General features: G+C 68.7%; 1 protein-coding gene across 1 annotated transcript in view; it reads right to left on the bottom strand.

Moving 5' to 3' along the window:
• Positions 1-21,849, bottom strand: part of PLXNA1 (plexin A1) — a 46,281-nt gene that overhangs the window by 10,442 nt on the left and 13,990 nt on the right. Inside the window, exons 4-23 of the mRNA XM_068556889.1 lie at positions 18,555-18,695; positions 17,742-17,842; positions 17,437-17,560; positions 17,200-17,353; positions 16,834-16,933; positions 15,588-15,702; positions 12,656-12,856; positions 10,933-11,029; positions 10,671-10,864; positions 10,438-10,589; positions 10,239-10,359; positions 9,870-10,006; positions 8,503-8,670; positions 8,076-8,169; positions 7,670-7,909; positions 7,441-7,584; positions 7,000-7,234; positions 4,498-4,640; positions 3,016-3,272; positions 2,717-2,783 (exon numbers count right to left, since the gene is read on the bottom strand). Coding sequence (XP_068412990.1) covers positions 2,717-2,783; positions 3,016-3,272; positions 4,498-4,640; positions 7,000-7,234; positions 7,441-7,584; positions 7,670-7,909; positions 8,076-8,169; positions 8,503-8,670; positions 9,870-10,006; positions 10,239-10,359; positions 10,438-10,589; positions 10,671-10,864; positions 10,933-11,029; positions 12,656-12,856; positions 15,588-15,702; positions 16,834-16,933; positions 17,200-17,353; positions 17,437-17,560; positions 17,742-17,842; positions 18,555-18,695 — 2,985 coding nt within the window. The remainder of the gene's footprint in view (positions 1-2,716; positions 2,784-3,015; positions 3,273-4,497; positions 4,641-6,999; positions 7,235-7,440; positions 7,585-7,669; positions 7,910-8,075; positions 8,170-8,502; positions 8,671-9,869; positions 10,007-10,238; positions 10,360-10,437; positions 10,590-10,670; positions 10,865-10,932; positions 11,030-12,655; positions 12,857-15,587; positions 15,703-16,833; positions 16,934-17,199; positions 17,354-17,436; positions 17,561-17,741; positions 17,843-18,554; positions 18,696-21,849) is intronic.

The following is a 21,849-nucleotide window of genomic DNA, read 5'->3' as shown; positions in this document are numbered from 1 at the left end:
GATCACCATCACTCTTCTGAAACCCACCTGAGCTTTGACATGGCAAGCAAAGGTCCCCGGGTCAGGATGCCAGCTGCAGGACTGTCCGGGGAAAGATTCAAGCTCTCCTGAACGCCCGTATTAAGGAACATTACACAGCCGTTAAAAAGAATGGGACACCTGTCTCTGTCCTGACTTGCAAAGATGGCCACAGCAGGGGATGCCCAGTGCAGTGCAAAATGCATGGCACCAAAGAGGAAAAACCCCACACTGAGGAAAACGTACGACACTAGGACTTCTTCTCATCATCACAAGCACAGTCTGTTTAGAGATATTTGCTTCACTGCAGAAACCAGCCTGGGGACACACACCCAAACAGATGGTCGTTACCTCCAGAACTTGGGGTGGGGGGCTCAGCCCTGCCGTTTAGGGGCACTACAGAGAGCGTGGATTACCTTGCTAGTTAACTTTTTTTCCTAAAGAGAGCGAGGAATGAAAAGGATCTGCGTTGTTGAAAACTGGCTTGTGGCCTGCTAAAAAGAAAGGCGCTACCAAACCAGGAGGAGGCTTGGGGGAACCTTAACCGCGTGCTACCAGGTGAAAGAAACCAATCCGAAAAGGCTACACCCTGCACGATCCCGACCGTAGGACATTCTGAAAACGGCAAAACCATGGAGGCAGTGGAAAGATCAGTGGTTGCCAGGGGTTGGGGGGAGGAGGGATGAACAGGTAGAGCACAGAGGGTTTGTAGGGCAGTGACAACGACCTGTACGACACCATGATGGAAACGCGCCGTTACACACTTGTCCAAACCCACAGAACACACACCACCCAGGTAAGCCCCAGGGCCAACCACAGGCTCTGTGTGATGCTGATGTCGGTGTAGAGTCACCAACTGTGACAAATGGACCACGCTGGTGGGGGCGTGGAGGGGGGGCAGAGGATATTTGGGAAATCTCTGCACCTTCCGCTCGACTTTGCCGTAAACGTAAACCTGCTCTAAAATGTAAAGTCTGTCTAACACACGTACACGCTCAGCCCGTGGCACAGAGAACCCAGCGGCCAGTGCCAGGTCCCCTCCTGGAGCCGTGTGGGCAGCAGTCCAGCCATGCCGCCTCCCTGCCTGGCGTTTCCTGGTCTGCAGCGAGAGTGTGTGCACCTGACCCCACTCAGCCTCTCGGCCGGGACCCCGCCCGGGACGACGGGTGCCGGGGGCAGCTCCACCGCGGGCTCCCAACACCCTGCCCTGCCCTCCAGGCTTCCCTCAGTCCTGCTCCCTCGGCCAAGCCTGGCTCCCTCCCTCCTTCCACTCTCCCACCCGTTCTGTGGGCAATGCCCGAGGCCACGGCACCTCAGCCTCTGCCGGCTGCGTCCTGCACGGGCCACGTGCCCGGCCCGGGTCCTCAGACAGAGCCGCCAAAGCGGGCCTTCTCTGAGCCCGCTCCCCCAGGTCCGCAGAGACGACTTAATGAGCACGTGACCAAGTCACGCAGTCTGCAAACAAGCGCGCTTTACAGGAGAGGCACGGCTCTGTTACTGCCACCCGTCCTGCACGACAACAACGTCGTCGCACTCTGGGCATCGCCGTGCCACCACCCGCTGGGCGAGCCCCACCCCGCCCGACCCCTCCTCTCTGGACCTCGCGCCCGCCTCAGGGCCTTTGGGCCCCGTCGGGCTACCTCCTGCCCCTCCTCACGCTCTCATCTCACCGCCCCATCCACACTCTCACGCCCCCGTGGACACCGCACCCCCTTCCCCATCTGCGCCCCTCAGCCCAGCCAGGACTCCGTCCTGAGCACTCTGAGCCGCGGCAGCCGGGCGCAGCATCCTGCACGGAGGACGGGAAGCCCCCCGCCATCCCCGGCTCGGGACACTGCCGGGAGCTGAACCTGCACAGCCATACGGCCGCCACGGAGATCAGACCCAGGCCGCCTGCGTCACGAGGCTCCATGACCCGCTCCCCCGTCCACCATGGAGCGCTAAGCAGGGGCCACCGTGCGAGGACCGGGCCTGGCTGCCAAGCCTTCGGGTTTTTCAAGGGAAGCCAGACAGACATCTGGGTCTGACGACCTCCCAGTTCTAAAATGCAGGCGACCCATCTAGCTGCTCACGGCCCTAACAAAGTCCACCTGGACCCACGTCTAGCCGGCCTGCAGGCTGTACCCGTTCCGAGGACAGCCTGGCTCCCCAGGGCCTGTCTGGGAGTAGGGGCTCTCCCAGCCCGAGAAGGAATTGTCTGGGCAACGACAGAGGAAGCCCAGGCAGCTGCCCACCTCCTCACAACGGGGCCAACAGGACCCACCTCCCGGGCGCCTCCTCAGGCTGGCCCAGGGCCAGGTGCTGGACACACACACGCCCCTGCCCGGGTGCTCCCTCTGACCTCAGGTCTGGGCCACGGGCACTGCATGCGCCCCACTGGAGCCTGGACGCACGGCCCAGCTCAGCCACATGCAGCTGCGGGACCCACGTCAGACCCAGGCGTCCAGCCCTGCCTCGGCGGCTGAGTGAGGACAGGACAGCCTCCACAAGGGGCAGGGAAGAAGCTAAAGGACAGACGCGAGCCGGGGGCGGTCCCGCCGGGGCCCTGGCCCCTTCGTGCCTCTCGGCTGAGACCCCACCAGCCGCCCCTGGCCCCCCACCCCCGCCGGGACCCTGGCCCCTTCGTGCCTCTCGGCTGAGGCCCCACCAGCCGCCCCTGGCCCCCCACCCCCGCCGGGGCCCCCCGGGGCCCGCCCACCTTGAGGAATTTGTACAGAAGGAAGGTGAACCAGTTGGTCAGCATCTTCTCTGCCACCGACTCAGTCCTGGGAACAAAACACACGCAGGGGCGGCCTCAGTCCTACCGCCAGGCCCGCCCACACCACCGCCCCGCCACCCCACCCTCCCCAGGGCCAGAGGTCAGGCCTCGGCCTCAGAGCAGGTGTCGCCTTGCGCCGAGGGGTCCCGGACAAGGCCAGCCCCGGGGTGGGTCCCCAGAACTGCGGCGGCAGCGCCCAGGCACGCTGTCGCAGGGGCAGGCACGGGGCGCAGACTCACCGCCGCAGCAGCAGCTTCGGGTGGTTCTTGCTTTCCAGGTTCTTCTCGATGAGGTCGGACAGCAGCTGCTTGAGCACGCCCGTGGCGTACTCCATCTCGCCCTGCAGGGCCGTCATGACGAGCGAGGCCACGTTGCCACGGTCCCGCATGGAGAAGCTGCGCTGGGCCTCCAGCGTACGGATGAAGGTCAGCAGGAAGTGCTTCTTGGTCAGCAGCTGCCCGAACAGTGTCAGCGACTTCTCCACGTTAGCCTGCACCTGGTGGGCCGCGGGCCTGCTCAGACCTCAGAGAGCACCGGCCCCTGCTGGCCGAGGGGCCGTCTAGGCCCGGTACAAAGGGCAGGTCACCCTGAGGGTCCCTGAGCCGCAACTGTCCTAGCAGAATGCATGTGGCCTGGCAGCTGCGTGAGAAGCCGCAGCAGGCAGAGGCCCGGGGCACAGCAGCGTGCGGGTGCAGAAGGAGGGCCTGCTCCAGCCACCCTGTGTGCGGCCCAGCTCGTCCAGCGGGCACCAGGAGTGCCCATCCACAGTCCCTCACAGCCAGCACCAGTGCAGAAACCACCCTCCCCCTTCACGGAAGACACTCAAGTCCAGAAAGGGGAGCAGCATGTTGCGGCCACACAGCACAGAGGTGGGAAAGCAGGGATGGAATGCCATGTATGGCTGGTTCCAGGGCCCTGCTCACTCTTATCTGCCCCGAGGCTTGTCATGGCATGACACAAGGGCTCCCAGCCCAGGCAAGACAGGTGACAGGTACCAGGTAGAACACACAGTCACAGCTAAGAGAACAGTCAGACCAGCACGGCAGACGGCAGCGCTGGGAGAGACACCCGATGGCGGATGGGGAAGCCCCAGCGTGGCAGACATCCCAGCAAACAAGCAGGCAGTGAGCAGCCCAGGGCGCCCTGGGCCCGAGCCAGCGCGACAGGAAGGCCCGCTGAGGTGCAGCTCGAGAGGGAATGTCCCGCCAACACAGCCACGTGAGGGGGTTGGCTCCCCAATATCCGAGGGGTGCAGGATGCGACACACACCCCCACCCCCGGAGAGCACAGCAGAGCAGACTCGCTGAGCCCCTGCCCGTTCCGAGCTGGGGGGCCCGGGCGCCTGGCCGGCTACTGGGGAGCCCGGGAGGACGTGGGTGCCAGGCGGCTTCCCCTCGGCAGGCTCGGGGGCCGCATCAGCCGCGCAGAGCCCAGCTGAGCGCCCGCATGGCAGCAGCCCCCCTGGCCCAGTGAAGCTCGGCACCCGGGCCCACCCAGGAGCCAGGCCGGAGGAGCTGCAGGTGGTATGCAGTAGACTAGGGGCCCAACGAAACAGAGCTGGGCCCTGGGGAGCCCAGGCTAAGAGTGGTTTGCTGGGGCGAGGCCCCCCACACCCAGCCCCCCTCCCGGCAGGCTCAAGCCCGGCCCCAGCACCCCACCGCCCCAGCACCCAAGGAGCCCCCGCAGGCAGAGGCAGCGGTGAACCCCAGCCAGCAGCCCACCTCCATCTCCTTGAGCACCGGGTGGTCCTCGATGCCGGGGAAGAGGACCCGCATGGCGTACGTGCGGTAGTCAAGGAACGGGATGCCGGCACCGTCCAGGTCGTTGGTCAGCTCGTGGATGTCTGTCTGCAGCTCCGCAAAGGCTGCGGCCAGACGAGGTGTCACGGCAGCTGCCCCGCCCCCCAGCACCCCCCAACTCCCCCCCACACACTCAGGGCCCCCCAGCACCCCCCATTCCCCCCACACACAAACTCAGGGTCGGGCCAGCCCCTGGCTCTGCCACTCGCCAGCTGGGTGAACTTGAGGAAATTCCTGTGCCTCGGTTTCCCCAGTCCTGACACAGAGGCTGAGCCCTCCGCCCCTGAACTGCTGCAGAATTCACCAAGACGAGAGCAGAGGCGGTGCCGGGATAGGGCTGAAAGGGGCCTCCACGTCCCGATCGGGCAGCAGGGGCCAGAGCAACTGTGGCCCCCTGGCTCCGGCCACTGGGGAAGAGCAGGGATGAGGCCGGCTGGGAAGGGGCAGAGCCCTGCACGCCAACAAGCAAGCCCTCACAGCTCAGGCCAGGGGCCCCTGACATGCCCGCCCGCCCGCCCGCTCGCTCAGGGCGGCTCCGCTGCTTTCAGAACATTCCAGAGCCGTGAGGTGTGAGCCCTGCGGCAGCCCAAGGATGCGCTGTCTGGTCAGGAGCCAGAGGGGCACTGGGGATGCCAGGAAGGTTTCACGGGAGCCGGCCCTTCCCCCCCGGGCACTGCTGCCTGGAGTCTGGCCACCTCCACCTGGCTGGCCCTGGGGGCCCGCACACACGCTGCCAGACACAGGCATCACAGGTCAGTCCAGACAGGACGGGCAGACGGTTGTCCTTGTCCCAGGAAGGCCCAGGCCGCTGCCTCCCACCCAAGCCCCCAACACGTGCCGGAGCCCCTCGGGGGGCAGTCTGCCAGGGACCGAGGGGGCGCTGGGACACGGGCCTTTGTCTTAAGACGGGCCGGGGTCCCGGGCAGACCGGACACCCCAGGCCAGTGGAATTAGTGACCACCCAGAGCCAGGCCTGTTAGGCACGAGGCCCCCCAGGCAGGGCTTCCGACCCCGCCCAGCCCCCTGCCCTTGTCCCCAAACGGGACGACGGCTGTCGTCTGCCCCAGGGCTGCCAGCGTTCACTCGTGGACCCTGCAGGACACTCACGGCCTCCCCCACCCCGGCACCTGACACGCCAGGCGCCACCCGCGCTGCTCTGTTCACCCCTCGTGACAGCCCTGGACCCTGACGGGGCTCCCAGAGGCACAAGTGAGCTGGGGCTCAAGGGGAGCGCCCCCGCCTCCAGCTGGCTGGGGGCACCCAGCCCTGAGGCCCATCTCATGCCAGCCAGAAAGGCCAGCCGGGCTCGACAGAGGCCAGCACAGGCGCAGGCTGCTGCCTGGAGCCCACACGGGCACACAGGAGCTGAACCCCCAGGGCCCCCGCGGCCCCAGCCTGGGCGCCCACCACTCAGCGCCTACCCGCTGGCCTCCCAGCAGCCGCGACCCCAGTGCTCAGCACCGGCGGCTACGGCAGCATCTGCTCCACGGGGACCAGCCTTGGGCCTGCTGGTCTCCCGGACACATCGGTCCCGGGGACAGCTCTATTCCAGCTGGAGGCCACCGTCCTGGCCCTTCCCGCCCACCCGCCGGCCCACCGTTCAGATTTCCGACGCCGCCTGCGGCCCCTGCCCTTCCCACTTCCTGGGCCGCCCCCATCTGCCCTTGGGGTCCACCTCTCGGTCGGGAGCTCCCGGAGGAGCAGGCTTGGGGGAAGGGGGCATGTGACCAGGTGTGGGGACGCCGAGCCTGCCCCCTGTGGCCGTCCTAGCACCACGGGGAGGGGGAGCCGCAGAGGAAGGGGGTTTCTGAGAACGGAGTGAGGGCCTGGCTGGGCCCCAGACCCCGGCGAAGCCTCCCCGCCGAAGCGGCCTGAGCTGGTTTGCGTCACGTGCACCCCAGGGTGAGACAGACACACCCCCGAGCGAGCGCCCCGAGAGCAGAGGCAGCCCAGGACCGGGTCTGGGTGCGCACAGGGCGGCTGAAGACAGGGCCCCTGCCTCAGTGCCCCCCACCGGCCGCCGGAGGGAACCAGCCGCGCCAGCACGTGGACGAGCACGGCCCACAACCCCCGGGGAAACGGCCCCCCGCCCGGAGCGGGCAGGCCCAGCGTCCCCGCACCTGGTGCTACGTCCGTTCCACAGAGGAGGAGACAGAGGCACAGAAACGTCGTGTGCCCACCTGGGGTCCCACGGACAGGCTGGGACGCAAAGGGGGCTCTCTGGGCAGAGCCTGTGCTTCAAGCAACACCCCGTGATTGCCCCGGTCAGGCCCCTGCCCAACCCCCGGACCGAGCCCGGCACAGCGAGGCCGTGCGGAAGGTGGTAAAGGGAGAGGAGCTGGCAGGCAGCGCAGGCCCAGCTCAGCGAACTCTGCACCCCCAGCATCCCCCCACCCTGGACGCCTCCCCGCGGCTCCCACCCACCTTCCTTGCACTCGAGGGCCACGCGGGACTCCAGGTTGTCCATCTGGAGCTGCAGGCGCTTGAGGGTGCGGTCGGCGTCCCGCGACTTGCGCTTGTAGGCGATGAGCACGGCCACGATGACCAGCAGCAGGAGGCCCCCGCCCCCGCCGATGCCCACGATGGCGGGCAGCGTCAGCAGGCTGTCCGAGTACACCTGCAGCACCCCCGGTGAGAACTCGAAGCCGCCGGCCCGGACCTGGGGGTGCAGGCCACTCAGGGGGCGCCCCCGCCCCGCACGGTCGGCGAGGTGGGGGCGCCGGCACCCAGGGCAGACGCTGGGCCCGCCAGGGGCACCAGGGAGGGGCTCCCTCTGGGTGGGAGGCAAGTCTGGGGCTTGCTCGGAGCAGGGGCTGCCCTACATGGGGCCCAGTGGGCCGGAGCTGCCAGGACACGCGGACGCACCGTGACCTTGTGTTGCCCGGTGAGGTTGGGCGACTCGCAGAGCAGCTGCGTCTCCGACACGGTGAGGGCGCAGGGCGTGGAGCCGACGAGCACCGTGTAGTTGAGCCGAGAGTTGCCGGGCGCCGGCGGCAGGAGGTTGCGGCCCTGCGGGGCAGCACGGGGTGAGCGGGGGCTTCGCCGGCCCCCCGCGCCGGCCCCCACACGAGCCCCGCCCCACCGAGCAGCCCACCTTGAGGATGAGGGGTGAGCCGGGCTTCAGCTCCAGGAGGCCGGTGGGGCTGAGCGGCTCCAGCACGGGGTCCGGGTAGTAGACGAAGGTCGAGGCGTTGAGCACCAGCAAGGCCCGGACGTCGTCCATGACAAAGCCCAGCTCGTCGGGCCGCTCGCCCAGCTCGGGCGGGCTGCGGGCAGGGTTGTCCACCGACGGGGCCCGGCACACCATGGTGGTGTCGTTGTACACTAGGCAGCTCTGGGGACGCAAGACAGGGACACCGGGCTGGCTGACCCGTGCAAAGCCAGGCTGTGACACTGCGGGGCTGCGGCCACGCCTGCACACGGCCCCCACCCCTCCCAGGGCCTCGAAGTGCAGCCGGGATGGCAGGAGCTGCGGGGGGCAGGGCCCAGTGAGGACTCACGTTCTCCCTCTCGACGCCTCCGTACTTGGCCCGGATGCGGGGTTCGCGGACGGTGGCCAGGTTGGTGCCCGTGACCGTTAGGAGGGTCCCTCCGCTAAAAGGCGAGGGAGATGGAAATCAGGGGTGGAAGTGCCGGGGCCCTCTGCCCCGGCCCGGCACAAATGGGAGGGACCAGACACACCACCCGGCTTGCTGCAAGACAGCAAGCGGGTTAGTCTCTCAGCACCACGTCTGGCGGCAGGACCACAGGAGGGGGAACGGAGGGCCTGGTGCAGGAGTCCCACACCTGGTGCTGGTCTTTGGTGGCTCAGGACAGGGGCTCAGGGCGGGCGGGACGGGGTTCGGGGGGGACTCCGTGGGCAGGAAGGGGATCGGGGGGCTCAGGGAACCTGGGATGGGGGTCGGGGGGTTCAGGGCGGGCTCCCACCTGTTGATGCTCCACTCAGGGTCGATCCTCAGGATGGTGGGGTCCTCGGTGTAGTTGTATTTGACCTCGGGGTTGGTGAGCTGAGCGCGGTTGATGTTGATGACGATGGGGGCACTGCCGGGGCTCTGCCCGGGGGGCGTCAGGCATCGGATCTCCCGGGAATTCCTCCTGAGGACGCAGGTGCTGGAGCTCACCTCCAACGCCACCGAGCGCCCAGGCTCCACCACCAACAGGCTGAGCGCGAGTCACCAGCCCGCCCGCTGCGTCTGCCTACCTATGGCACAGGCCACAACGGGCCTGTCTCCAGGCGGGGCCCCCTTCCCCGTCAGCCCCTGCGAGGGGCCAGGTGCTGTCTGTGCCTACCTGGGCCGCAGCCTGGCCTTCTCCCCCGACGCTGCCCTGCGTGGGCGGGAGGCATCCTAGGCTCAGCGTGGCTGCCTCCCCCCGGCTGAGGGGGGCGGGTCCTGCCTCACCAGCTCACTGCCCAGGTGGCCCCCACCCCCGGCTCCGCCTCCTTGGCAGCGTCAACTGGCAAGCCTGCCTGCGCCCCAGCTTGCAAGAGCCTGGCCCACGGGTGCAGAGAGCAGGCCTGCCGGGCGGGAAAGGGCTCACGGGCCTCAGAGCAGCCCTGCAGCGGCCCCATCAGTCACCCGGGGAGGGCGGGCCCCTCCACGGGCGGTGCCCACGGCTTCAACGTCCTGGGAGGGCTGGAGGGAGGCACACGACACACGCACCCGCCGCCCCCATCATCCCTGATCTGAAAACAGGCTAATGGTGGGCCTGGGCCGTGAGTGGGTGAAACGAGCTGGCGGGGCTGGGGGCGCTGGGTCCCCCCCCAGGGCAGCTGCCGGTCACCGCCTGCACCTGTCCCATCCCCTCAGTGCCTTCACCACAGCCGCCAGGCCCGCGCACAGCAGGCTGCAAACACCAATAATTAGTCTGATAACAGGTAATTACTGCAGGAAAATATTTAAAGGCCCGCTCCATTATCATCCCTAATCTAAAATTATCCACTTCAGGGCTCCGGGCTTTTGTTAAGTTTTCCTTTCTCCCTCTTAAGAATTTTTCTAAACGCGCTTCTCACGTTCCATGGGACTCCCCCAAAACCCAGGGCAGAGTGGCTGTGCCCGCCCCTCAGACCCAGGCCCCACCCACCACCCTGCCCTCCCGCTCCGGGGTAGCCTGCCTGTCTCCATGGTAACCTTCTCCGCCTCCAGGTCTCCATAGCGATCACCCTAGCCCAGCTCTCCACAGCCCTCCAGCTTCCCAGGCGATGGGAGGGGGCACCAGCCATCTGAACCAACCACCACAAGGGGAAGGCAGCCTGTGCCTGGGGTCCCCGCTCCCCGTCCGTCCACACCCCGTACCAGGAGAAGGAGCAGGGCCGGCCGCCGACAGACACAGCCACGTCGCTGCCTGCATTCAGGTGGCTACCCTCGATGCCGATCCAGGTGCCCCCCGAAAGGGGCCCTCGGGCAGGACTCACACGGTAGAAGGTCGGCGTCTAGGGGGAGAAGGGACCTGCTGGAGCTCCAGGGAAGCGCCCGCATCTCCAGCCAGGCCCAGGCCTGCGCTCACTGGGTGTGAGACATCGCCCACAGGCGGGGCCCACGGCGGCGACGGGGGAGGGGGCGGGGCCCATCACTTGAGGCTGCCCGTGGCCCGGGCCAGCCCCCCAGGAGAGCCCGCAGGGCCCCCGTGGCGGCGGGAGCAGAGGGCCAGGCGGGCGGGCTTACCACAAAGGTGAAGCGCTTGGGCGACAGGGCGCGGTAGTGGGGGGAGCAGTCCCGCACGCACACCTCCACCAAGGCATCGTGGGCCCGCACGGCGCTGGCGTCCCCGATCTCGCAGACGATCCTGCGGGCACGGGGGGGCCTCAGCAGCTGTGGGCACCAGGCCCCCGCCGGCTCCCCCCGCCCCGCCGGCCACACTCACTGCTCAGCGCTGATGTACTCGCTCTCCACGGGGCTGCACAGCACCTTGCCCACGCGCACGCCCAACCGCACGTCCTCAAAGCGCAGCCCCAGGTTCTCGCCCGTGATGGTGAGCCGCGTGCCTCCCTGCCGCGGGCCCGTCTCAGGGGACAGCTGCGGAGGCAGAGGCTGGGACGCGGGCCGGGCGTTCGGAGCACCCCCCCGACGCCCCCCGGGCCCGGGAGCCCTGCCCACCTTGAGGATCTTGGGGTCGGCGCAGCGGCTGCTGCCGTGGCGGGCGTGCATCCAGGCAGCGGGCGAGTCCGTGGGGCAGTGGGGGCGCAGGGAACAGCGGCGCTCGGCCACACACCAGCCGCACTCGAAGCGAGGGTCGGCCTTGAGGCAGAGACCGCAGCTCTCCCGCAGGGCCGGGCACTTGTACAGGTGGGCTGCAGGGAGGGGGTGGGCGTCAGCGGCCACCCTCGGCCCCGCCCCCCAGCCGCCCCACCTAGCTTACCCTGGATGTTCTGCGGGTTGTCGATGACGAAGTGGCCGTTCCACACCACGGACAGGTTCACGGGCAGGTCACTGACGTCGTTGCCCTCGTAGGAGTACTGCGGCGGCAGGAGGAGCCGTCAGGCCACACGGCCCGAGCCCGGGCCGCTCCCCAGGGCCTGTGTGTCCCTTGTGGCCACCTGCGGGACCGGCCGCTGGGGGCCCGGGCTCAGCAGGGCAGGGTCTGGGGGCCGATCTGGAGGCAGACTCCCCACGGCGCTGCCCACCTGTGGAGGGGGCTAAGCGTCTGCTGCCCCACCCGGGTCCCCCTCTGCACAAGCACAGCCACGGCCCCCAACCTCCAGCAGCTACGGGGGCACAGCCTCCAGGGTGAGCCCCCGCCAGGAAACCAGGACTCCCCGCACCCCTTGGACACATGTCAGGGTTGCTCTGTGAACCTCGGCTTCGTCTCCAAACGGGCTCAACGAGCCCCCCTCCGGGACTGCCCTGAGGTGCGAGACGTGTGTCCCCTGTGCCCTGGCAGTCCCGACCCCAGGCTGGGCTAGGCTCAGGGACTCAGCCCTCCCCGGACGCCCAGCTGTGTCCCACTTTCTGCAGTTGAAGACCTGCGCTCCACCCCAGGGCAATTCATCATCATCTTATCTGCAGGAATGTAATTGGATCCTATCAAACCCCCTGACGCTCTCTTTTCCCTTCACACAAGAGCTGCAAGAAAGATAAATGTGGGCCTGGGGGGGGGCGGGGGTGCAGGGACAGAGGTGACAGAGGCTCGGGGATGGGGGAGAAACCAAGAGACAGCTGGCCTCAGGGATGCGCAGAAAGGAAGGAGAGGGTGCAGGCAGCCAGGCCAGGGGAGCCAGAGCGAGACGCAGGTGGAGGGTGGAGCCGAGAGGAGGCAGAAGGACGGGACAGGCAGGCAGGCTCGGGGAGCCTGGGGCCTGGCCGAGTGGCCGACCTGGGCTGGGAGACTGTGCTGACCACTGGACCCCAGCCCGCCCTGCCAGGACAGAGCTGGTGGGTCAAGGGTCCACCACCTCTGCAATGGACCCTGACCTCCGACCTTATGCCCCTCCGCAGGGTTCTGGGGGCCTTGCCGACGGCCCAGAGGTACCCACTCCCCACTCAGGGCCTTGGCTAGCCCGGGAAGCCCACTGCTCTCCTGAACAGATGGGCAGACCGAGGCCTGCTGGCAGTCACGGGGCGAGCCGGGGGAGCGAGGCACAGCCGGCCTCAGGACCACCCACTGGCCCTCTCCCCTCGCCCACCAGGAGGTTCTGGCCCTGCAAAGACCACCGTCCCTAATCCGTGGGACGAGTTAGATCTGAGGCTCCGAAGGTGGCTGCCTGGTGGCACGTCTGGGTCGTGGGAACGCACTGGCCACCACGCACGGCTTCTGTGTCCGGACACAGGACGCCTTAAAGGGGCCGGTGCTGTCACCCTGACCTCGGCCCCCAGGGACACGCCCCCACGCCCTCAACCCCAGCCCCCTCACCCAGGTCCCCAAGACGGCACGCAAAGCCACGTCTGAGACACGCTCCCTCCAAATGCTGGCGTGGCCCCTGCAGCCTGCTCACCCAGGCCCAGCTGAGAGGCTGGCATGGCCTGGGAGCCCGAGGTGCCCCCCGAACAGGGAGTGGCAGACCTGACTATGTGCAGCCCTTTTGCTAAAGCAGAAACACGGCGCTCGGGGTCCTGGCGGCCCCTCCCGCGCCGAGTGGACCCACCGAGGAGTTCTGGCACTGCAGGCTGGAGCTGTTGAAGCGCAGGGCGGCGACACGGGCCGGGCCCCCCGGGAGGTGGAACAGGCACTCATAGCCCCGCTGGCCCGACTGCGGCTGCGGCAGGTTCCGGGCGGCCAGGGTGATGGGCTTCACCACACCCACCGGCACGTAGATCTGGGTGGAGGGCAGGATCTGCGGGCAGTCCTGGGGGACAAGGCTTCAGCTGAGCCGGGGTGGAGGCTGGCGGGCGGGCTGCGAGGAGCCCGAGCTCCTCCAAGACAGGCGCCCCGCACCCATTTTACACACCGGCAGACTGAGGACGTCGATGACAGCCAGCCGGGCCCGGGTTCCGGGCTGCACACTGTGACCTGGGCAGGCCTGCCCCGGGGGCCCGAGTGCCCTGCCCCGGGGTCCTAGGACCCCACCAGAGGGGCCCCATCTGGCAGCAGCCGAGAGGCCCCTGAGGCAGAAGCAGCAGTAAGTTCTCAGCTGGGGGCCCGGGAAGTAGGTAAAAATAGCCAGAGCGAGCAGAAAAACAGCCCGGCCCCCAGGACCAGCGTTTCAGCAACACTAACTGATGCAACGGCCTGGCTTCCCTTGCAGCAGGGGTGCAGCGACCGTGGAGGAGCCGGCCCGCGGGAACCCTGCGAAAGGTGCTTTAAATAGAGACACTGAAAACAGACTGCAATCCCCACGCCCCATGGCAGCTCCCGAGGCACCACGGGCCGGCTCTGCAGAGGTTTCTGGGGCCCCTGGGGGCACTGGGGGGGCACAGCTAGCAGGGCAGGGCTGGCAGGCTGACTACTGACCGCCGGGTCTGCGGCTGCCCTGACGGCCACCTGCTCACGGGGCACTGACCGGCATGTGGGCTGCGTTTGGGGCTCAGGCTGCAGCCCTGCGGGAGCTGCCGGTGTGCACGGTGGCCACCTGAAAGGGCGCCCGTGCCAGCCCCCAGCCCAGGGACGCCCCCGCTGCCCCTCCACATCCCTCAGCAGCCCCAGCTCGTCCTGGCCACCAGGTCCCACTCCCACTGTCCCTCGACCTCGCACCTTCCCTCTCCACTGACACCAGCTCTGCTGCCGGGAGGCCAGCACCACTGTCTGTCCCCCTGTGGGTCTCGGGGTGCAGGCTCCACGCCCCCGTCAGGCCACAGCCTCCCTGTGGCTGGGCCTCGGCACCTCATGACCCCAGCCGTGGACGGGCGTCATCGGGCCTGGCCCCAACCCCCCTGAGTGGCCTGAGACCAGGCTGAGCCAGAGGCAGCCGGGAGCTGATAAGCAGCGTGGACGCAGAGGCTCCGCCATCCAAGGAATTCGGGGCCTATGAGTGAATGAGGGACCACGACTCCGTTTTCATAACTCAAGTTAGGTTCCCCTAACCTAGAACCCCTCCGCTCACACAAATCAGGGACGTGTCTGGAAGACTGACCTCCACTCCGCTCGCAGGGGCACCGGCCTCAGGCCCAGAGCCTCCTGGTGACAAGGCTGCCAGGGGGAGCACACGACCCTGATCCTGGGGAGGCCGGGTCTGGGCGCAGGCCACCTCCCAGGGCTGCTCCACGTGGGACCCCTGCCGGGCCACCCCGTCCCCACCATGCTCTGGTGGCCCCCCCAGGCGAAGCCAACCGGGCAGACGCGGGAGCACAGGGACCCCGTCCCATCCCGGGCGGGAAGCAGGGAAACGCTGGGACTGGGGCCCTGCGGCCTGAGCACGAGCTGGGGAGGGGTCGCCCCGAGAACCAGACCTGAACCAGGGATGGGGGGACTGTGGCAACGTCACACTCCTTAGGAACATCCCCATGCAACCTGGGATTGGCTGAGGAGGGACCGTCCGTGAAGTCCATCCCCAGACAGCCCCCCTTGACCCCCACCAGCCCCCCAGCCCCGCCTGGCTCAGGCGAGCTCCCGAGCAGGGTCTACCCCTGCTTCTCCCTGTCCCGGCCGACGCCCATGCCAGCCCTCCCCGAGCGCCCCGCCGGGCGGCCTGCTCCGCTGGAACAGTTCGGATGGGCAGAGAGCTCAGAGACGGCCAGTGAAGACCAGGCCCCCACCTCACACGTCCATTCTGCTGCCACCCCCAGCTGGCTCAGCCCCCCCAGCTTCCTGCTGCCCCCGCCCCCTACCCCACCCCCAGGACCCCTGGGCCAGCTCCTCAAGCAGGCCGCACACCTGGGAAGCCCACCTGCCCACCGCATGTCCCCGCCCGCTCTTGGCCCGCCCCAGCCACTGCCGTCTTGTCCTGTGTATCGTCACCAGGGAGTGGAAGAACCAAGGCCCACGGGAAGTGGGCAGGGCAGCCAGGGCAGGTTCTGTGACGGGGCCCCGTGCCCGCGGCATCCTTCAGCCCCAGGCAAGTGCGGCCCAGATGCAGCCCCCAAGCACCCCGTGGCTGGTGGGACTCACACCCTCCTACCCCATCCAGCCAACAGATGTGGTATCCACCGCAGAGGCAAGGCCTGGCATCAGGTCCTGGCTCCACACCTGAAGGCTGGACGCGGGGAGCCCTGCCCCCACCCCCTGCCTGGCAGGCCCGGGTCAGTCCGGCCTGGTGCTCAGCCCCACTGCTCACGATAAAGTCAGCGCCTTGCTCGGCTCCAAAACAACTACTACCTGATGGCTACTGATGACCACGCAGCCCTGCAAGCGACTCCAGGAATGACCAGCCGCCTGCACCTCGCCCAGCCAGTTCCGTCCATGTGGACCCAGCCAGACACGCTCCCAGCTAGTTCCTGGCTCACTGGGAGGACGGTCCCTGCCCTCATGGTCCCGGACGTGCCCTGGGTCTGAGGTCCCCAAGCCAATGCCACTGGCTGAGGTGCCCAGGCCGATACAGCCCCGGAAGGCGTCCCCCTATACCTTCCGGCCAGCATCCCCACCACCCCCAGGCGGCACCCAACTCCTCCACACCTCCGAACCCAGCCCCCAGGATGCCTTACCTCGGACACGTTGACGCGGCCCTCCAGGAAGGCACAGTCGGCGGCGTTGTGTGTGCACACGTGGCGGTACTTGCACCAGTGGCAAGGGAAGGAGCCGCTGACGCAGGACAGGCAGCTGCAGGCAGAGGGCGGGGGTGAGGCCGCAGCCTGGGCCCCCACCTCGCTGCCGATCACGGAGCCGCCCCAGGGCCTTTGCACAGGCTGCTCCTCACTGCTCGGAGCTGGTCTGCTTCTGCCCGCCAGGGCTCCCCTCCCTCCTCCCTCCATTGCCTGACAGGCCGACAGAACCTCTCAGAGATGCACACGTGTAAAGCCGGCGCCAGGCCACGTGTGACCATCAGCACTGGAAACGCATTAGTGCGGCTGAGAAGCGCGTTTTAAAATCCACCTTGTTCTAATACGCTAAGATTTAAACGTAGGTGGTGAGTGGCGGCTGCAGGCTGGACGGCCATGGGAGACGTCACCTCCCCGACCAGAAAGCAGGCTCGCCTGGCAAGGGCTTGATTTGTTCCAACGTGTCTCCAGGGCCTGGACGGGCCGCACAGCCCACGCCTCACCTCACCGTCCCTGCAGCTCCACGTAACCCACCGCCCTGCCTCTACAGAGACCCTCGACCCCTCCAAGCCTCTGGAGCACAGCCCCTGCCCCAAAGATTCCGCCCGCCCAGCATGGGGAGGCTGGACCCCGGTGCCAACAACACCCAGGCCCACGGTGGGCGCCCCACGAACAGCCAGGAGGGCGTCAGCCTGCAAGTCGGTCGACAAACGAAGACACGATTGAAAAATTAAGCCCCTCGGCTCGAGGTGGACCCCCTGCAGGCCCAGTGCTCTGGACCCCGTGGGACGAGCAGGGGGCCCTCAGCTCCTCCTGTTCTTCCTCTGAGGCTGGCGTGCTCGCAGAAGGCCAGAGGCCCGGGGAGAGCGCCCACGCCCGGCTGTCCGTGCCCCAGGGGCTGCCCGACCCAGAAGGGACCCGGACCCCTCCTGCCCCAGAGCAGCAGGCATCCAGGGCCCGAGCCCCGGCTGGCCGTCCCCTGCCTGGACGATGCAGCAGCGCCCCCAGCTCCCTGCCTTGCTCTGGTGCCCGCGGCCCACTCCCCACACGAGGGGAATCAGCACACGTCACACCCCAGCTGCCGCTCCCGCCACCCGGCCTCAGGCCTCCCCCTCGAGGCCCCGTCCTGGCTCCTGCGACCCGACCAAGCGCTGCCCCGCGGGACGCTGTGCAGGAGACCAGAGACACTCACGACTGGTGGACGCTGCAGTTGTAGAAGACGAAGTCCACGGACGCAAACTTCTTGCCCGTCTCCTTGGACTTCAGGTAGAGCTTGACCACCCGCTGGTCTCCTGTACCAGCGGCACAGGTTCCGTCACCAGGGCCCTGGGGCCGCCGAACCCAGGAGCCCCGCGCAGAAAAAGGCCTCGCCGAGGACCCTCCCAACGGCCAAGGGCACCGCCCACGCCCCCGCCGCCGCCCCCACACCCCGCAGCCCTGCAGTGCCTTCCCCTGGCGCCCTCCGTGGTCACCACGGGACGCCCACCCACCGTCCCCGTGACCGTCCACCCCCGACAGGAGGCCCCCGCACTGCCCAGGCCGGCCCACTTGGCCTCACCTTGGCCCCGCGTGATGGGCGCCACCTCCCGCGCAGAGGGGGAGCGGCAGTGAATCCGGCCATCCTCCAGGACGCCCTCGGACTCCGTGAAGTCCTCGAAGGAGCAGTTGACGCCGGCCGAGAGGTCGGGCACATTCCAGGCCTGCAGCACGAGCTGGGCGGCAGGGGGACAGGGTGACCGGCCCATCCCCCTGTGCCCCCGCGCCGCCCCGTCCCATCCCCAGCGGCCGCGCTCACCGGAACCTGAGACGTGGTCACGGACACGTTGCGGGGCTGCACGGTCAGCTGTACGCACTGCAGCAGGTCCGCGGCGAAGCGCTGGGGCTCGGCCGCCCGCTCGCAGGCGTCCCGGCGGGAGCAGCTGCAGGCAGAGGCGTGGGGTGGGCTCGGACGGGAGGCCAGCGGAGCCCCTGGCCCACCCTGCACCCTGTCCGGACCCGGGAAGCTGGGCTCCTGTCACTCGGCGGGTCACGGGAGCCGGGACCCCAGGCTCCCAGCGAGGCCGCCGGGCCCCACCACCCCCACGGCCTGTGCGGACTCACGTGCTGTGCAGGACACACCAGCCGCAGTGGGGGTCCCGTGACCCCAGGCACAGCTCACACGACGTGTACTGCACACAGCTCTCCACGGGCACCCGAGTCACCTGCAGGAGGGGCCTCGGCGTCAGGTCCCTTCGGGCCCGTCCCTGTGCCCCACACACCAGGGAGCCCCCGTCTCAGGCCTTCCTCCTGCTTCGTCTCTCCAGGGGCCAGTCCTGGGTGACCCTGACCCGGCCGAGCCAGGCCAAGCAGGCCGGGCCAGTCTCCAGGGAGCGCGTCGGTGTGGGCGACAGCTCTGGCCAGTCCCTCTCGCTCTGCTGCACCCTGAGCTTCCCAGGGGAGCCGTGGGCAATCCAGCCCCAATCCTGAGCCCGGAGGCAGGCAGGGCGCCGCTTACCCCAACCTCGCCGGCTTGGCCCGAGACACAGAGCGACCGAGTAACCCGACAGCGGGAAGGGGCAAAGGGGAAGGGAGCCACAGGACGGCAGGGGGGCCCGGCCCCACCTGCACCCCTCCGGCTGCCACGGGGTCACCAGGTGGAGCAGAAGGGCAGAGGCCGGCTCCAAGCAGGCTGGACCAGAAACACGGTACATGACCTTGACGAGCTGGCCGGGCCAGAGCCCGGGAACTCGGGGGCCCCAACGGACACCCCAACCCCCCAACATCACTACCCTGAAAACGCTCTCGTTGAGCATCTGCTCCCGTGGGTGTGCAGTCGTCCAGGGACCGGGGGCAGTTCCAGACCCCGCCGGGGCAACCCTGGAGGCTGGCTGGACAGGGAGGGCCCTGCCCCGCCCAGCTCCCCAGGGCACCCACCTGCTTTTCCGTCATGGCGTACAGGTACTGGCGGTCGGGGCTGAGGACCAGGTCACGCAGGATGGGGCTGCCCTCTTGGGCCACCACGCTCTCGTAGGCCAGGGCCGGCCGGCCGCTGGGGTTTGCCAGGTCCACCAGGATCTGCAGCAGCGAGACCCACGTGGTGCTGCCCCAGTGCCTTCCAGCCGCTGCCCACTCCCAGCCCAGGTGTGGGGTCGGGAGCCCCCCCAGCCACCCTCCCAGCCCTTGAAGAATAAGGCCGAGCCCCCCCCCCCCCGCCACACCCAGGAGCCGGTGCAGGACCAACCGTGGCCGGCAGGCTGGTCCCGGCCCAGCCCCTTCGCCAGGCGTGGGGGTCTCTGGGGGCTGGAGAAAACCACAGCCCGCCCGCCACCCACCACCCGTCACGAGCTGCACAGCCACATCCAGGGCAGAGGTGGCAGGAGCCCGGGGCGGCCTTCCCTGGGGCCAGGCTGGGCGTCCCCATCGCCGAGGAAGGGCTATTTGTGCAGAGGGGAGGGGGCATGAGGGGCGGCGGGCCCGCAGGGGCGTCCAGTGCAGCCGAGAAGAGAGACCAGGAACCTCCCAAGTGGGAGGCAGTGGGAGCCGGGTCCAAGAGAGGGGGCACCCCCAGCACGAAGGCGGGAGGGGGGGCGGACGTCGCATGCATAAGGAAATACACTGTCTACGTCCCGAACACGCTGGGGCTCACTCAGCCAGCTCTCGCCGGCTGCGCTCGACGCTGCAAGTATTTTTAGTTGCTTTTACCAAACAAACGTATTTAATTAACAGCGAGAGAGCCGAGGGGCTTTCCAGCTACGGGACACGTGGGGCGGCCGGCTCAGCCCGCAGGCAGGCTCCCGGGGCCGCCGTCCCACCTCCACCTTGGCCCAGCGCCCCTCCTTGGCACCTCACGCTGACTGGACAGGGCAGGGCAGGCCTGACCGGCCAGGCGAACACCCCTAGCTCGGGCCAGCTCCATGGCGGCTGGGAGAGGGCGGCCGGCCGGGGAGGCCACGGGGAAGGGGGAGGGGAGGGCCGCATTCCTGAGCGCCCGCGGCCACCCCCCCACTTCCGCTCAGCTGCCGCCCCGCCGGGCAGGCAGGCTTAAGTCAAACCAGACCCGGAAGAGCCGAGTCCGGCGCCTGCCGGCAGGGGAGGCAGCCAGGACTGGGCCGAGAGGGAGGAGGAGGGCAGGGGGCGCGCAGCAGCCCAGCCTCAGCCCCCGCGGGTAGGGCCTGGAGGGGACCCCAGCCTGCATCCCCAAACCCCAGAGCCTGCTGCCCTGCTCTCACAAGGAGCTGACTGGGCCCTGGCCACGGAGGCCGGGAGGCCGGGAAGCTGGCCTCTGCACCCACACCGCCTGGGCCCAAGCCCTGCTCAGGCGCGTCCCCGCTGTGGGGCCTCTGCCTCAGGGTCCCCCACACACCCCGGGCGACGGGCGCCTCCCCCGACACCAGAGCCACTCCGGGGACTAAATGACCCAGCAGACGGTGCCCGGGGGGCCAGGCCCCGAGGCAACCCCCAAAACCCAAGGGCCGGCCACAGAGGCGCAGCAAGGCCAGGCTGGACCGCAGCCAGGGAGCAGGGGGCTGGACGGCCAGAGGGCAGGGCAGGGCACCAGTGGGGACCCAGAGCTCCAGACCCATCTCAACACAAATGGGCCAAATCAGGGTCCTCTAAACCTCTTCCCTGCAGGCGCCTCCACCCGCTGCAGCCCCCCTGGAGCCCAGACCTGACACTGCCGGCCCCTGGGACTCCTGGGACCACCACACGCCTGGCCCTCGTGCAGGGGGCGCTGAACTGGGACACTGCCGGGCCCCAGGCTCTCCCACCCAGACCCCCGGGGCCCGACCCCTTCCCGCTCAGGGCCGAGGGCGCGGGCTGGGGCATGGACGTCGCATCAGGGGTGCCCCCACCCCCCCCCCGTAGGGGACAGGGAGACAGTTCAGGGAAGGCGGGCACCTAGGGGAAGGCACAGTCCCGGGCAAGGTGGGGGGGCGGCCAGCCCGTCTCCAGAGTGCCCCCGCCCCCGGGCCCGCCAAGCGCCGCGACTCGACAGGCGGCTCCCAACAGCTGCGGCAGGAGTGTGCTTGTCCAGCTGTCCATCGCCACGCGCCCATCTACGCCCCCCCTGCCCTGGGCGGCCCCAGCCCTTAAACCCGCAAGGCTCCCCCGTTTCCGGAGGGCACGGAGCAAGGGGGGGCCGGGGAGGCACGGCCCACAGGCCAGTGGGTGGACATGCCCCACTCTGTGCGCCGTGCAGCCCCGTCCAGGCTCCGCAGGAGCCCCGCACGCACACGAGACACACGGGCTTTCGGCCAGTCCTCGGGACACACCTGCCGCGGAGCCTGGTTTTCGGGCTGCAGAGCCCAGGCAGCACCGAGGTAAACGAAGGCCCACAAGGACCTGCCAGAGAAACCCCGGCCTCCAGACCGCCCGCTGCAGCTGGGGATGCAGAGTCTGCTCCTAAAGTGGGAGGAGGGATGCGGCAGGCCACCAGGAGGGCACTCCGGGGAGAAGGGGCGTGCAGGGCGGGTACGGGGCCCAGCAGCTGGCAGGACAGTGGGACACACACCACCGGCAGCGCGCGTGCTGACGCCACACCCCTGCCCACAGCTGTCACTCGAGGGCCACCCACCTGGGGCGGCCCACCCCGGACTCCTCGTCCCCTGGTGTCCTCCCTGACCTCCAGCTGTCACCGCTGTGCTCTGCAAACCTTCCCCTGACAACCACCAGAACTCTCCACTACCAGCTGAGAGCCCTCCTTCCCCAAACCCAGCTCGGTCCCTCTGGCTTGAGCGGAGCCGTCCAGCTGCCCTGGCACGCCTGCCAGGCTGCACCAGGCCCAGAAACCCACCCAGCCCGGCTCTGACCCAGACCCTTGGCCCCTGCTCACTTCTCCACCGGGGTTGTCCCTATCCCTCTGTACAAGGGGGAGTCCCCTGGATTCTGAGCTGAGGCACAAGGACTGTCAGTGCCCCCATGAAGGGTTTGGGCCCCAGCAGCCTCTGGGAGCCAGGGCCAGGCAAGACGCTGACCACGGGCTGTGCACCTACTGCCACCACGGGCCCACCGCACCCCACAGACAGGCCAGGGAATGGGTTCACCTCGGCATCCCCAGGCCAGCAGGACCCTGGGGCCCAGGGCCCAACAGACAGGAAGTCCTACACAGGGACCCCTGCCCAGGGCCAAGGGGAGGGGGCCCCTGGCCCTGGAGGCCCCAGCCCTAGGCTGGGCCAGCTGGCTGACCCATACCCATCACCGCGAAGCCCTGGCCAACGGCTGCGGGCAG

Source organism: Eschrichtius robustus, chromosome 12, assembly GCF_028021215.1.
Source record: "Eschrichtius robustus isolate mEscRob2 chromosome 12, mEscRob2.pri, whole genome shotgun sequence".
Lineage (NCBI taxonomy): Eukaryota > Metazoa > Chordata > Mammalia > Artiodactyla > Eschrichtiidae > Eschrichtius > Eschrichtius robustus.
Note: the sequence above shows the minus strand (reverse complement) of the source record. Positions and strands in the feature narration are given on the sequence as shown.